The 14,356-nt window shown below is 40.4% G+C and overlaps 2 protein-coding genes across 2 annotated transcripts in view; both read left to right on the top strand.

The window, feature by feature from the left end:
* Window positions 1–14,356, top strand: part of dcbld2 (discoidin, CUB and LCCL domain containing 2) — a 116,055-nt gene that overhangs the window by 55,169 nt on the left and 46,530 nt on the right. The window lies entirely within an intron of this gene.
* LOC132820883 (RING-box protein 1-like) lies at window positions 1,779–4,577 on the top strand. Its single transcript, XM_060833242.1, has 2 exons — window positions 1,779–1,792; window positions 4,096–4,577. Exons 1-2 carry the CDS (start codon window positions 1,779–1,781, stop codon window positions 4,397–4,399), a joined length of 318 nt encoding a protein of 105 aa, XP_060689225.1. The 3' UTR covers window positions 4,400–4,577.

The following is a 14,356-nucleotide window of genomic DNA, read 5'->3' on the forward strand; positions in this document are numbered from 1 at the left end:
CACAGCTACCTGGATTACACCTCTTCCCATCCTACCTCTTGCAAAAATGCCATCCCGTATTCCCAATTCCTCCTCCTCCGCCGTATCTGCTCCCAGGAGGACCAGTTCCACCACAGAACACACAGAGACCGCAATTTTCCTTCCCACATGGTTAAAGATGCCCTCGAAAGCATCTCGTCCACATCCCGCACCTCCGCCCTCAGACCCCACCCCTCCAGCCGTAACAAGGACAGAACGCCCCTGGTGCTCACCTTCCACCCTACCAACCTTCGCATAAACCAAATCATCCGCCGACCTTTCCCCCACCTCCAAACAGACCCCACCACCCTCCTCACCCCTTTCTGCCTTCCGCAAAGACCGTTCCCTCCATGACCACCTGGTCAGGTCCACACCCTTCCATCCTGGCACCTTCCCCTGCCACCGCAGGAATTGCAAAATCTGCGCCCACACCTCCTCCCTCACCTCCATCCAAGGCCCTAAAGGTGCCTTCCACATCCATCAAAGTTTTACCTGCATATCCACCAATATCATTTATTGTATCCGTTGCTGCCGATGCGATCTCCTCTACATTGAGGAGACTGGATGCCTCCTAGCAGAGCGCTTTAGGGAACATCTCCGGGACACCCGCACCAATCAACCACACCGCCCTGTGGCCCAACATTTCAACTCCCCCTCCCACTCTGCCGAGGATATGGAGTTCCTGCGCCTCCTTCACTGCTGCTCCCTCACCATCAGATGCCTGGAGGAAGAATGCCTCATCTTCTGCCTCGGAACACTTCAACACTAGCGCATCAATGTGGACTTCAATAGTTTCCTTATTTCCCCTTCCCCCACCTCACCCTAGTTCCAAACTTCCAGCTCAGCACTGTCCCCATGACTTGTCCTTCCTGCCTATCTTTTCCACCTATCCACTCCACCCACACCCCCCACCGACCTATCACCTTCATCCCCTTCCCCACTCACCTATTGGACTCTATGCTACTTTCTCCCCACCCCCACCCTCCTCTCACTTATCTCTCCACCCTTCAGGCTCTCTGCCTGTATTCCTGATGAAGGGCTTTTGCCCAAAACGTTGATTTTACTGCTCCTCGGATGCTGCCTGAACTGCTGTGCTCTTCCAGCACCACTAATCCAGAATCTGGTTTCCAGCATCTGCAGTCAACAAGTTCACATGGGAATGTGATTGTCAGGGTGCAGGGGTTTGGACAAGAGCAACTTGAACATCACACAACTGAAACAAAGTCACAGCAAATTGAGGTGGGCCTTCTAACTAGCCTACTTTGGCACAGTCCTGGCCCAGAGGCAGCCTGTGCTATACTGCTCCCCATACACATCATCATCACGCCCATTGATTTCAAATTGCGTTTCTCGCGGTATGTTTTAGCATGATGGTTTCAGCAATTTGGAGATTTCCACCTTTTTGATTTAATTGCCATTGCCTGTGCAAAAGAGTCATCTTTCCAGCATATGAAACTGGTTCAACAGGCAAACTGAAGCAGAAACCTGCCATATTCACAACAATAATTAGGAAAGCACACTGTTATAGATTAGGGTGGCATGGTGGCTCAGTGGTAAACACTGCTGCCTCACAGCTCCAGGGACACTGGTTCGATTCCAGCCTCAGATGTGTGTGTCTGTGTGGAGTTTGCTCATTCTCCCTGTGTCTGCACAGGTTTCCATCGGGTGCTCTGATTTCCTCCCATAGTCTAAAGATGTTCAGGTCAGGTGGTTTGACCATGCTAAATTGACCATAGCGTCCAGGGATGTGCAGGGTAGCCATGGGGAATGCAGGGTAATGGGTAGGGAATAGGACTGGGTGGAATGCTCTTTGGAAGGTTGGTGTGTATTCATTGAACTGTTTCACAGTTTTCACAGTGTAAGGATTCTATGATTATAGTGAAAGGAATTCAGGACAAAAATCAGAAGATTATGTTTCCTTTACACAGGGCTGATAATGATTGATGATACCACAGCAGTCATACACAGTATTTGAGTACAATGTACAGGTTGATCTCCTAATTTGAGGGAGGATGTAAATGTGTTGAAAGCAGTTCAGAGAATGTTTAACAGAATAATTTCCGAAGTGGGCATATTGCTTTATGAGATTAGAAAATGCCAGGCTAGGCCTGTATTTGCTGGAGTTTGAAAAGTAAGAGGCAGCTTGATTGAAAGCAATGAGATTCTGAAGTGACTTGACAGAGTGGATAGAGGAAGGAGAATCTTAAACGTGGGTTTATAAACAAGAGGTCAACAATTTAAAGCAGATTAGGATAATTACTTTGAGGTTTGAGTCTTTGGGCAGATTAAGCAGAGTCGTTGAATATTTTTAAGCTAGAGGCAGGAAATTCTTAATGAACAAGGGTATGAAAGGTTATTAAAGATAGGCAGAAATGTGGTGTTGAAGTGAAAGTCACATTAACCATGGTCTAATTGAATGAGGCTGGAAGGACTGAATGGCCTACTTTACTACTCCTCTAAGTCCTCAGTTCTTCAGGGGAGATATTTTCTAGCTCCTTGGGGTAGTGACAGAGGCCCAACCATCTTCATCTTTATCAATTATCAATAATGAATAACGTCAGCATGGGGACATTCACTGATGCTTACTCAATGTTCAGCACCATTTGAGACTGCTCGTGCTGAAGCTCTCAATGTACAACGGCAGCTAAACCTGAACCATATTCACGCTTTGGGCTAGCAAATGGCAAGTAATATTCACACCACACACAGAGTGGGCAATGAGCATCTCCAGCAAAAGATAATCTATCACCCCATGACATTCAATAGCATTGAAGTACCACAAGATCAACATCCTCAAGATTACCATTGATCAGAAACTAAACTGGGTTAGCCATATAAATACTGCGACTGTAAGAGCAGGTCAAAGGCCAGGACTCCTGCTGCAAGTAACTCACCACCTAACTCTCCAAAGACTGTCTACCATGTACAGGCCCCAGATCAGAAGTGTGATGAAATACTCCCTACTTACCTGAATAAGTGCAGCTCCAACAATATTTAGGCTTGACACCATCCAGGACAAAGCAGCCAACTGACTGGTACAATGTCCAAAGCATTTAGTTTTTCCACCACCAAAACAGAAAAGCAGCAGTGTGTATCTTCTACAAGATGCACTGTTAAGAACTCCCCAACACTCCTTAGACTGCACTTTTCAAATCCATGGCCATTACTATCTGAAGAATAAAGGCAGGAGATACATGGCAACATCACCACCTGAAAACTCCTCTCCAAGTCAAGCACTGTCCTCACATGGAAATATATCATCATTCCTTCAGTGTCATTCGGTCAAAATCCTGGAATTCCCTCCCTAACAACATTGTGCATGTATCTGTACAAAATGGACTGCAGAAGACAGCTAACCACCACCTTCTCAAGGGTAACTGGGAATGGATAGTAACTGTTAGCCCAGCCAGCGATGTCCACATTCCATAAATACTTTTTTCAAAAGTTTGTACGTTTGTACGGTTTGAATCCACTAGTCATTTTCTAGCTCAGCTACATGACGTTGCTTGCACTCCAGGTTGCAATCACTTTTTTTTACTGGTTTAAACTTTGTTGGCTCTTGCTATATTAAAGTGGTGCATTCACATCCTGACCTGCTTAGTACTCACTGCTAAATGTGTTCCCTAAGATTACAGGGCATTTTGAGCTCATGTCCACCCCTTGCTCTTTGGCAGCATCATCCAATGAGTACAGTGCTACCCTGCCAGAGTCTTTAAACTGGATAATCTCCTCTCCACTGTCACTAAAAAGGGGCACTCATGACTCACAGAAGCTATTACTTTGACTTCATCAGGTGTTGCAACTTATAATTTGGGAACTGCTTCTTCAGTAGCATCTCCAAAGTATTTGCTCAGTACATCATGCTGATCACTGATGTCCTGTTTGCCAGAGATGGACAGTACATTCATTTAGCACCTGAGGGCCATTGGATTCCACTAAATTCCCCTTTGGGTACAGTGCATCATCAGGGTACACAGCACCCAGCTAGTGAGACATGCAGTGATTGGAACCATCTCAGCCAGGTGGATCTCATAGAATATGAGCTCCTGATTGGAGCTGTTAACCTGGCCCAATCAGAGAGCCCTGCCTGACTACCAACAGTGGCTGGAAGAAGCGCTTTGAGGTTAAAAAGTGGAATGCAGTAGCCCTCTGGGCCTGGGACATTGTGGTGGATAACTGTGCCATTTGCCGGAATCACATCATGGACCTCTGTATAGAATGTCAGGCAAACCAGGCTTCGGCGACTTCAGAGGAGTGCACTGTTGCTTGGGGTGTGTGTAATCATGCCTTCCATTTTCACTGCATTTCACGTTGGCTGAAGACCAGACAGGTTTGCCCCTTGGACAACAGGGAGTGGGAATTCCAGAAGTATGGCCATTAAATGGAAACAGCAGCATCATACCTCAATTTTCGCTGATAGCAACGTCCCTGCTGCACTGTCCTGTGGCATCAGCATTCCACTCACTCTGCTCCCCCTTCCCAGAATCTTTAAGTGAAGAGTGTTTATTTAAATAGCAAAGACTTGACCATAAACTCTGCCCGTTTCTTAAAAAAAGAGATATTTTTAACCTTCTGCAGTTGCAAATGTTTCACCTTAGGTTTAAGGTAACCATCTGAAAGCTGTACTCACTATTATAGTGTAGAGCATACTCTGTACAAACTTTTGTTTTGCTTTCCCACCCCATTCTGCATTGTGGATAGAATAACATGAGGATTTTCTTTATGTATTATATTTAATTTTAAAAAATCTTTAACAGAAAAAAAATAAACAGGAATGTTGGCCTGATGGCAAAGGAAAAAAACTGAACAAGAAGCTTGAGACCATTCTACAAGAAAATCAATGTACCTACATCAATGATTCACTTGGGGTGCACAGAGTTGAAAATCTGAGTCATACAGAGGTGGCAGTCAGCCTTCATTTGTATAGTCCACCCTTTGACTCCTGCAACTGTTTTGATGAAAGAACTGGGCATAAAAAGAAAGTAGGTGTTACCTTTACCAGCAAATATGGGGAAATCATTCCTCCTACAAAGACTGTTACTCAAGAGAACAATTGATCAATTCAGTAGACCTATCGGCCAGCTTAGTGGATTTTATGAAAATGCATGTATTGCAACATGTGAAGCTATTGGTGACCTAATTTTGGTTTCTACATTTATAAACCAGGAAGAAAATTATTATAACCTTGCCTGTGCTGCAATGTTAAATAGCTAATCTTTATATTTGTAACCTGATTTTAAGCAAACATCACTTTTTTCATCAATCATCTTTGCCATCCCAAGCTAAGAGTGGTTTAGAGAACTAATGTTAACCAAACTGTCTGTTATCTTGTACACTTGTAACAATGTTTGCCAATGCACCATGAAGTCTATTTTTTTCTCTCATTTAAGACAAACTGAATTTAGAACATCTATATTCTAAAATAAAATGTCAGTTTGTTTTTCTTGACATTTTTTGGAGAATGTTGGCTTCTGCTTGATAAAATACAATTATGCAATATTATCCTGCACAAAACACCTGTAAGTGTATTGATTTTTAATTCCAAATCTATTGGCTTGAAGCTTTCATTTTTTCACTTAATATTGTCTAAAGTAATTTGTGTATATTTTGAAAAGGCATATGTTTGTAATGTTTGTCACTTAATAAATTACTTTAAGCTTTGAAAAAAAAACAGGAATATTGGGGAAAGATAAAAGATTTAATAAAACAGGAATGTCAAGGGTTCTAGTCACTCTAGGAACCGGCTCAGTGCTAGCTTAGTCAGTGCCACATACTGTGCATCTGTAAATAAGGGGTGACTTTGTCACTGGACACCGGCCTTCATGGAATTATTTCAGGACACATCAGAAAGGGATTCCCTTCCCTCAGTATCCAACTACAACCAGAACATGTACCTGTTCCATATAAATATGTGCTCCCTGGAAATTGTTATGATTACTTCAGCACTATCAGTCAAGGTTACTTGCAAATATGACTTCATTCCCGAGAGAGCATGGAATGGATTCTAGGGAATGAGAGAAATTCCTTGCAGAAGAGTCTGGTAACCCTTATAAAGAAGCAGCATACAGCCTCCATTCCTGGGAAGACCACTGGACTGAGGTCTCCACTTCTCTGATGACTTTCTCACCTTCGGAGTAGCTGAGTCTGTGTGTATTTAGACAATGAGCCAGTCTAGTATGTAGAATTGTACTTGAATCTGCTTGTTGGTTCCAGTGGTTATAAGAAACTTTGATCCCAACAGCCACCACTAATTACTCCACCTTGTGTTGTTATTGAAATTAATGTCCATGTAATAAAAATGAGAAACTATTTGAATACCAACAGTAACACATTCATTTGGAACAACACTTCACTGTTATAGGAGAGCAAAACTGCTCAGGTTCTCCCTTTAAGTCTGGTTAGGGCTATCCCGAGGAAGTGTCTCAGTTGAAGAATGCATGTTTTCCCTATAGGGAGAGAAGGGAAAATGTGTTGACCTTCCTAACTGTAACAACATGAGAATAGAGCATGTCTTTTGTTATCAAAGATTGTTTCCTCTTACCTGCTCATAGGAAGTGAAAGACAATTATTTGTTTTTCAAATTCTTAAATGTTGAACAAGCAGTTTGACCATTTCCAGCCCCAAAGATTTGGTAATTTTGTGCTGGTTTTTTTCTTGTCCATTTTTTTCTTTTAATTAGCCTTTAAACTTTATTCTCTTTGTTTAACAGTAAGTGCTTTCTGCAGGGTTCTGCCTCCTGTAAAAGCGAAGAAGTGTATGTAATTCCTGAATACTTTAGAATCAGAGCACACCAAAGAAAAGCCAGACTTTATCTCCTGTGGTTCTCAGTTCATATGTGAAATGAAGACTGGGTTATTAACGTTGTGAATCTGCTGGCTAATAGACCAACTGAGAGGTCGCTAGAGTAAGACCTTGTCTTTGTTAGGATCTCAGCATTTGCTATAACAAGGATTTATGATCAAATGTGGGCCAAGTTAAGCAATACTTATATTTTCTTTTTGGTGCAGAAATGTGTGTTCCCTTTCCTTCTTCCACTATCGGTGTAGCCCCACTCCCAGTTACAGGGCTGGTTTCAGTCTCCTTCTTCATTCCTATCATCTCCACTGCTATTGGTTCCAATGCTGCATGTATCCTGAATGTTAGAGTATTATTGTATGTGTTATTTTTGAATTCCTTTGTAATATTTCAGAAGACTGTCCCGTGATCTATTTGGCCTGTGTCATAATGTCAATGGGATTTCAGTATATGATTCCCATTATTGATCTCCTGATCTGAGATTTGTCACCAGTGTGTGTCTGGTACAAACACAACACATTCCCACTGAAAAGAAATTATTATTGAGGGATTTTCTTATTTACTGACAGCTAGCTGCTTTAGTGTCATTAATGCAGTTTTGGGAGTGTATAACAATCTCTGTGCCCCCAAGAAATGGGAGGGTCGTATAATCCACGTGATAAACAGGAAAGGATCAAGAGGGTACAATAAATTAGTAAAAATGTGAGACTTAAGCCGTACCTGCTTTATGTGACCCTTACTCCCAATTTAAAGGTTGGGGTTGGCTGAGTTATCATTTTTATATTAATTCAAATGAAATACTTATCACCTTCACAATATCCCACTCTGCCAATCCTACACACAAAACTGGAAGATGCTTGACATCGTTGCCAAAGTTGGCTCTTAAATCATTGGAACTGAACTTAAATTAAAACCATACAGACTATTGTAGACTCTAAATAACTGTAATCAATCCCAAACTCTGTCAGTTTTACTGTCATAACCCTATTTAAGAAAAAAAAATCTATTGTTGCCTAATGCCAAGGAATCGAGTGAATTGTGTGCCTTATAGGTGAGAGGTAGGCAATGGAGTGAAGACTAAAGAAACAACATGAGCCATTCGTTGAAGGGGTGGCATTTCTGAGAGAAGATTTTTCAACATTATTACATACTAAGATCCTGACCTTTTCTAATTTAGCTCAGTCCCTTTCATTTATGAAGAAAGCTATCTTGTTAGACTATTTATGTGATCAGAGTGCAGACACACATTCTGAAAGTCTTCTGTAACAAGTTCCTTCTACTAATCATTACAATATGGCCCATATTAATTTCACTTCATTGGTTTATCCCAATAGCTAGGGATATAGTAGAATGCACTTAGGTTATCCATGCTGTGACTGGCATAAGGTACCACATCAAGAGCCAAGCAGGTGAAGTACATTATCACTGGTATATGGAAAATTAACTGTGCAAGGCTACAAATCAGTGGTGTTCTAAGTTCCTTTCTTGAGCAGAAATTTAGCAAGCTGAAACAGTATGAGGTGGTTTAAAGACTTCATGAACAGATCCTAATGCCTGTTTTATGACGCGTTGGAAAATTATATTGCCCTGAGTGGAATATGTGCCAGGACTACTCTGATGAGATTTTGCTGCTGTAGATACAGCCTAATAAGCAGTTGCAAATATGGAGGTACATTCTGGAAAAAACAATATTTTTTAAAATTTTGTTTTAGAGAAGAAGAGCAGGATATATATCTCAGGAGCACAAACGCACAAGATGCACAGGATAATGGTTTTCCGTTTAAACTTTGACTGTTTATTACCATATCTACTTCTGTTTTGAGGCATTTAATGTAGGTTTGATCTGTGCCCTCAGCTGTGTGTACTAATACTTCAGTTAGCTGATCCATCGTTAGTATAAAAGTGGCAGTCATTCGCTACCTCACATTTGAACTGTCTTGAGTACTGGAAAAGATTGCTCTCCACTGAAGGAATGTCTTACTGTGGTGAGCACTTCTGTGTTCTTAGCTCCAAGCAACTTGATTTCAAAATATTTTTGTTGGTTAGCTTGTCACCTTGTTGCACTGAGTGGAATTGGAATTGTTCCTCCATGTTCTGAAGGGACAATTTGGAATAGACATTAAATGCTAGTCTTTGTATAAACCCATCCAAAGAACAAATTGAAAAAAAAGCTGCTTTGTCTGATAAAGAAAGACAAACCAACCTTCACTGATGCTCTTCCCGATCTTAAATCTGAGGCTAGGACTTTGCAGACACATGAAGCTTCTAAATGTCAACTCTGAGTAAACCTTTGACTTGCAAATGGAATGAAAAGAAATGTGGACATTTTTTAATAGCAAAAGTACAGTAAAGGATGTAAAAGCCTACATAATGATGGTCGATTCAATAGTTCAACTTGCCTGAACCATTAAAACACTTGCACATGGAAATCTAGTGTCTAATAGACAGTAGGCTTACCCAAGTGGTTGCAAACTCTCCTTGGAGGAGAGAATTCTGGCATTCAATGGCACATGATCTTTTGGGCCTTTTTAATGGGGACTCAGGCACTGGAGGCAATGTATGTAAGTTTTGTACCCAATTCCTACTACACTCAAGAATGACATAATGTCAAGAATAAAATATGATCTCCTGCAAAATAAAACCATGCCCTATGTTTTGAGAGCTTATTCCTGCCTTTTTGAAGAGGCAAAAATCTGGCCTGTGGTTTTGAAAAGCATATTTGACTGCACATAGGCTGAAATATTTGGAATTGTGTATATATAAGTCTCACTTTTTATTTATTTATTGACACTAAAGTAACACCCTCAGCTCAACTGAAATTAATAATTTCTGAGGAAAGAGTGCTGCAGTTAACGTCAAAGGAATATTGTCGTTTTAAAAAAAACTAATTCCAGCAAAAAATACAAATCAGTGTTGCCATCCAACATTAAGAGAAACTCCAGTAGGTTACATCGAGAGACAATTGTAACAAGGACAGTGCTTTTCAAGCCTCTCTACATTTGTTGCTACTTACAACAGGCCAAGAGAGTTTGATAGGTCATGCTCTTTGCACTAATTTGTTCATTTCAACTCACCAATAACTCTGCTGTGTTTTGAACACTCAGTCAGTCAGATTAATCACAACATATCTATTGCCACTTTGACCTATGTCAATAGCCAATGTCTTGGGCTAGATTGCAACATAATAGTATTTTTGGCACGAAATCAGAATGTAAATCTGAAAAGAAGAGCAAGCCTGCACACAGGTGGTTTTACTGACTGCACTGACTCACCAAGTTTTTCTGTGTGTCCTGGAGAGAGTAATTTTGAATTGAAGTCAAAGTCAGTTATTATTTTATTATTCTTTTTCAATGATGGGTCTAAACTGTGGTAAGCATACAGCAGAGTGCTGTAACAGTTTTCTCTGTACTAATACTCCTCAGTTCCAGTTTGAGTGCAATAGTTATGGTGTAATAATAGTTTAGGGTCCACAATAACCCTATGGATCAGATCTTCTATTTCAGTTACAGGCTGTTCCCAGTGATAATGCTACAGCTTGAAATATACCTGCAGTTGAACAGTAGAGCACCTTACTGGTAGTCCATCAGCATCATGGCTGCCTACATCATAGTGATGTTGTCTGTCTCAGTGCTGCTATCATCAGCTCATTTACCAAACTCTCAGGTATCCACAGACCATACTGTAGTCCATAATATATAATTTCCCTCTCTGTTGAAAACATAGTTAGCTAGTTAAAATTCTTATCCCATTTCTCTGCTCCCACCTCCTTCCACCCCCACCACCATGGGAAGTCTCACTCCTTGGTGATGAGATTATGCAGGACCTTCGCTATTTTTCAAATAATCAAGCGCAGCACAAGAATTCATATTCTTAGTAAAAATTTTGATTCATTTTTTGATCTGCTTGTTCTTTGGTACAGAAGTGATAACAGTTCCCTCAGTGGGAGTGGCTGGGGGCAAGGAGAGTGTGGGAGTGCGTTCCGTTCCTGCTCAGTGATGACCTTTTACACGTGTTTAGGGAATAATCAGCTAGCTGTTTTACAGCTAATCATGATGTCAGTTGCATATAAGTAAGCATTTACTGTTGTACTCTACAGTTACATAGATTAAGCTCAATGTATCATCATTTGTCTTCCTCCTTTTCTTGGCATTTTTCAAAATTCTGAAGAAAAGATCTACCAAACGGGAAGTTGTGCAGCATCTTCTCTGTATTTACTTTAGACTATTCTCTCTCTTTTTTTGTCTTTTTTTCCTTATACTGCAATTGGGATTGTCTGGCTGAAGTAAACTGGAAGTCCATTCTGTTGTCCATTTTAGTTCAGTACCACTATATTTCCTCCTTTGTTAATTTTAGACATTTATAGTTTATTTTCAGCCACATTCTCCATCCTTACCCTGGCCACTGTCTGACCCTGAACCATTTTCAACCTTGTTAACTTTTTAAAATCCTGAGTTGGACTTCTGTGCCCATCTCCAGTTCGTCATCAAGACACATGTTTCCACTTCTGTAACATTGTCCTCCTTCACCACTGCCTTTGGACACCAGCTGCTGAAGCCCTCTTTTAGGCATTCTTTAAACCTCCTAGGCTTTGCTCTTCCAATGTTCTGGATAATCTCACATCTGTTACCCTTTGTAGACTTTAAGATCTTCCAAAGTTGCCCATAACCTAAATCACAAGTCTTCATCATTGATTGCTGACTGATGCTGGCTCCCAATCCAGCAAAATTGCTATTTTGAAGTTTTCAGTGGTTTTTCAAATCCCTGCATGATCCCCTTCTTCGTAATGTGTTTGCGTACTGCCCTCAATGTGGCTTCTGTGAGGAAGAGACCTTTGTCCATCTCCTTGTGATGTCTGAAAAGACATACTGAGTAACTCCATCATATAGGGCTCTTGTGTTCTGTGGGTTGATCAATGGATGGGCACAAAAATAAATTTCAACAGCTGAGTGAAAGAGGCTGTTTAGCATTCCTGTAATTTGCTGACAACTAAGTGTCCACCACTGGCACATTCCAAAATCGGAGACTGTGTGATGAGGGATTCAGAAAAGCAATGGGCAGCTATCACAATGGAGCAGACCACTGTCTGTGACAGTTTTGTCCAGAACTGAGGCTGAATGGGAAATGACCCTTCAGTAGCCAATAGTTGCTATGCCTCACCAACTTGTAAAATTGAAGAGAGATTGGTGAAGGGTGTGAGGATGGCACAGTGAGCACCCAAGGAATTTTACAGGTCAACCCCTTCCTGTAAACACACCAGTGGGCAGCATATTTGAATTGTTCTACATGCATCTTTGTTTTATGAATAATATATGTTTTGGGGACTAAAGAAATTCCTTGGTTAATTTAGTGATGTTGAGATGATTATGAATGTGCATAAGATTATATAGGAACTTGGGGCCTGAACTGGACAAAACAACGTACAGTTGTAAATTTCACTTTTCTCTATGTAATGCGGGTTAAAAAGGGAAGGACTTAGGTTCATTGTTAAATTCTGAGTGTGTTGTACAGGGTATTCTGAAATGTCATGCATTCAAATGAGGCCTTCTTTAAAACCCTTGGGATAAATCATCTTTCCACATCATGAGGTGACAGGATGGAAAACATATTGGATATATTAAATATTCCTTAGATAGCGATTCAAGTTCATTGCTCTGTATGGATTCTTGTTTCTAAAAGCCCCGACCATGAACAGAAGGAAATGTTAAACATAGTTAAGAAAGCCAGATTGTAATTTGTGATGAGAATATTTTCACAATGATTCTTATTACAGAGTCATTTTTTTTTATTTGTTACAATACCAACATGTTTAAAAAAATAAAACTCAAATTGAAATGTTTGAAAGGATATTTAGTGTAGTCAATTCTTTGTGATTTTATCTATGCTTTTATAAGTGTGAACTGTTTAGTGATGTCCTATTTTTCCGTCATCTAGGTTTGCATTTTCTCCTAATAGAGTTAAGTTGTTTTCAACCTCCTAATCCAGCAAATTCATTTTTCCTACCTGTTTTTCCAACTTGAAGGGTATATAGCAAGGAAAAAAGGGAGTCAGATTCATCAAGTTGGATGTAATTTATGTCTTGCAGTGTGCATTGATTAATGTTTTAAAAAATCTTGCAAATGTCATTGGCAGCTTCCACAGGTGTCACTATCCTGTCAAAGCGCACTGTGATTAAAGAGATGCAGGGGTCTCTATGATGTGGAAAGTAGGAAGCCAATATAAATATTTTAAGTCAGAGGTGCCTCTCTGCAATCTCCTTGTTGGCATATACATACAGTTCCACATTGCTATGCTATGTGATAGTAAATACTAACATCTTGATACATTTTTGTAAAGTTTTCACTTGGATCATTTTCACAATTTTTTCCATAGACATGGATTTGTGATTGTTCAAAATTTAGTTGATCCCAGCAGTCCACTTAAAATTTGAGCTGGGGCTTTCCATCTAATTTTCTAAGACATTCATATTTGGCTACTGGTTCTGAGGTTTGCGGTGGTCATAATGTGGCTCAAGTTGGAGTCACTAAAGTGCAGAGCTGACCTTGCTATATCATTAGTAGTAATGGAGCTCATTGATTAACTGACCACAGCAGCCAGGCTTGCTGCACTTAACAGAGAGCTCCATTTTCTGTCACAGCAGCTGAGGGCAAACAGCCTCATATGGTAACATTTCATACGCTATGTCTGATAATATGGTCATTCAGTTAAATGGTCAGGATATGTGTACAGCATGCATCAACTCTCCTGATGTACAGAATAAAAGTGGAATAGCTGCTGTATCAGTTATGGAAAGAACCTGACTCCAAAGCCTGGAATGTAGTGGAATACTCTTCACTTGCATGGGTGGGTGCATCTCCATTGAGAAGCTTGATGTCATTTAGGGCGATGTAGTCTGTTTATCCAGCACTCACCCCACACTGCTGCACACTGACAACATTATCAACTCTATACAAGGTGCATTGCAGCATTCAGCATCATCTTCCAGTTTCTCAACTTCTTCATTCACAAGGTCAGCAGAAGCATGGGAACGCCATCACATGCAACTTTGCCTGTTAGGTTATGCACCATTCTGACTTGCAACTGTATTGTATTTCTTCTCTGTAGCTCAGTCAAAGTCCTGGAACTCCCTTTCTAGCAACACTATAGGTGTACCCTCACTGAATGGATTGTAACAGTTCAGGAAGCTGAGCAATTATTGCTGCCTGATAGTAACTGTTTTTGTAGAAGTGAGTAAAGGAAAACTCATGAATTAGAACTCGCTGTGGTCAAAATGCACACAATAGTTTCTGATTGCATTTCCTGTGACATATGAAATGTATCTGCCTATTTCTATTATAAAGTTTGATATTTGATCCTGCTATATATTGTCATTGGTTTCTATTCTATAATTGTGTTTGGCTTGCAATGAACATGTAGCAATTCTGCAAAGTCACACGTTCTCCAAACTGCTAATGTTCCATCTCTTTGTCAAAAAAAATGGAGAAAGTAGACTAAGAGCAAGCAGTTTATATATAAAATGACAGTGAGAGTTTCTTTAAATTTGTAA

The sequence above is a fragment of the Hemiscyllium ocellatum genome, chromosome 12 (assembly GCF_020745735.1).
Source record: "Hemiscyllium ocellatum isolate sHemOce1 chromosome 12, sHemOce1.pat.X.cur, whole genome shotgun sequence".
Taxonomy (NCBI): domain Eukaryota; kingdom Metazoa; phylum Chordata; class Chondrichthyes; order Orectolobiformes; family Hemiscylliidae; genus Hemiscyllium; species Hemiscyllium ocellatum.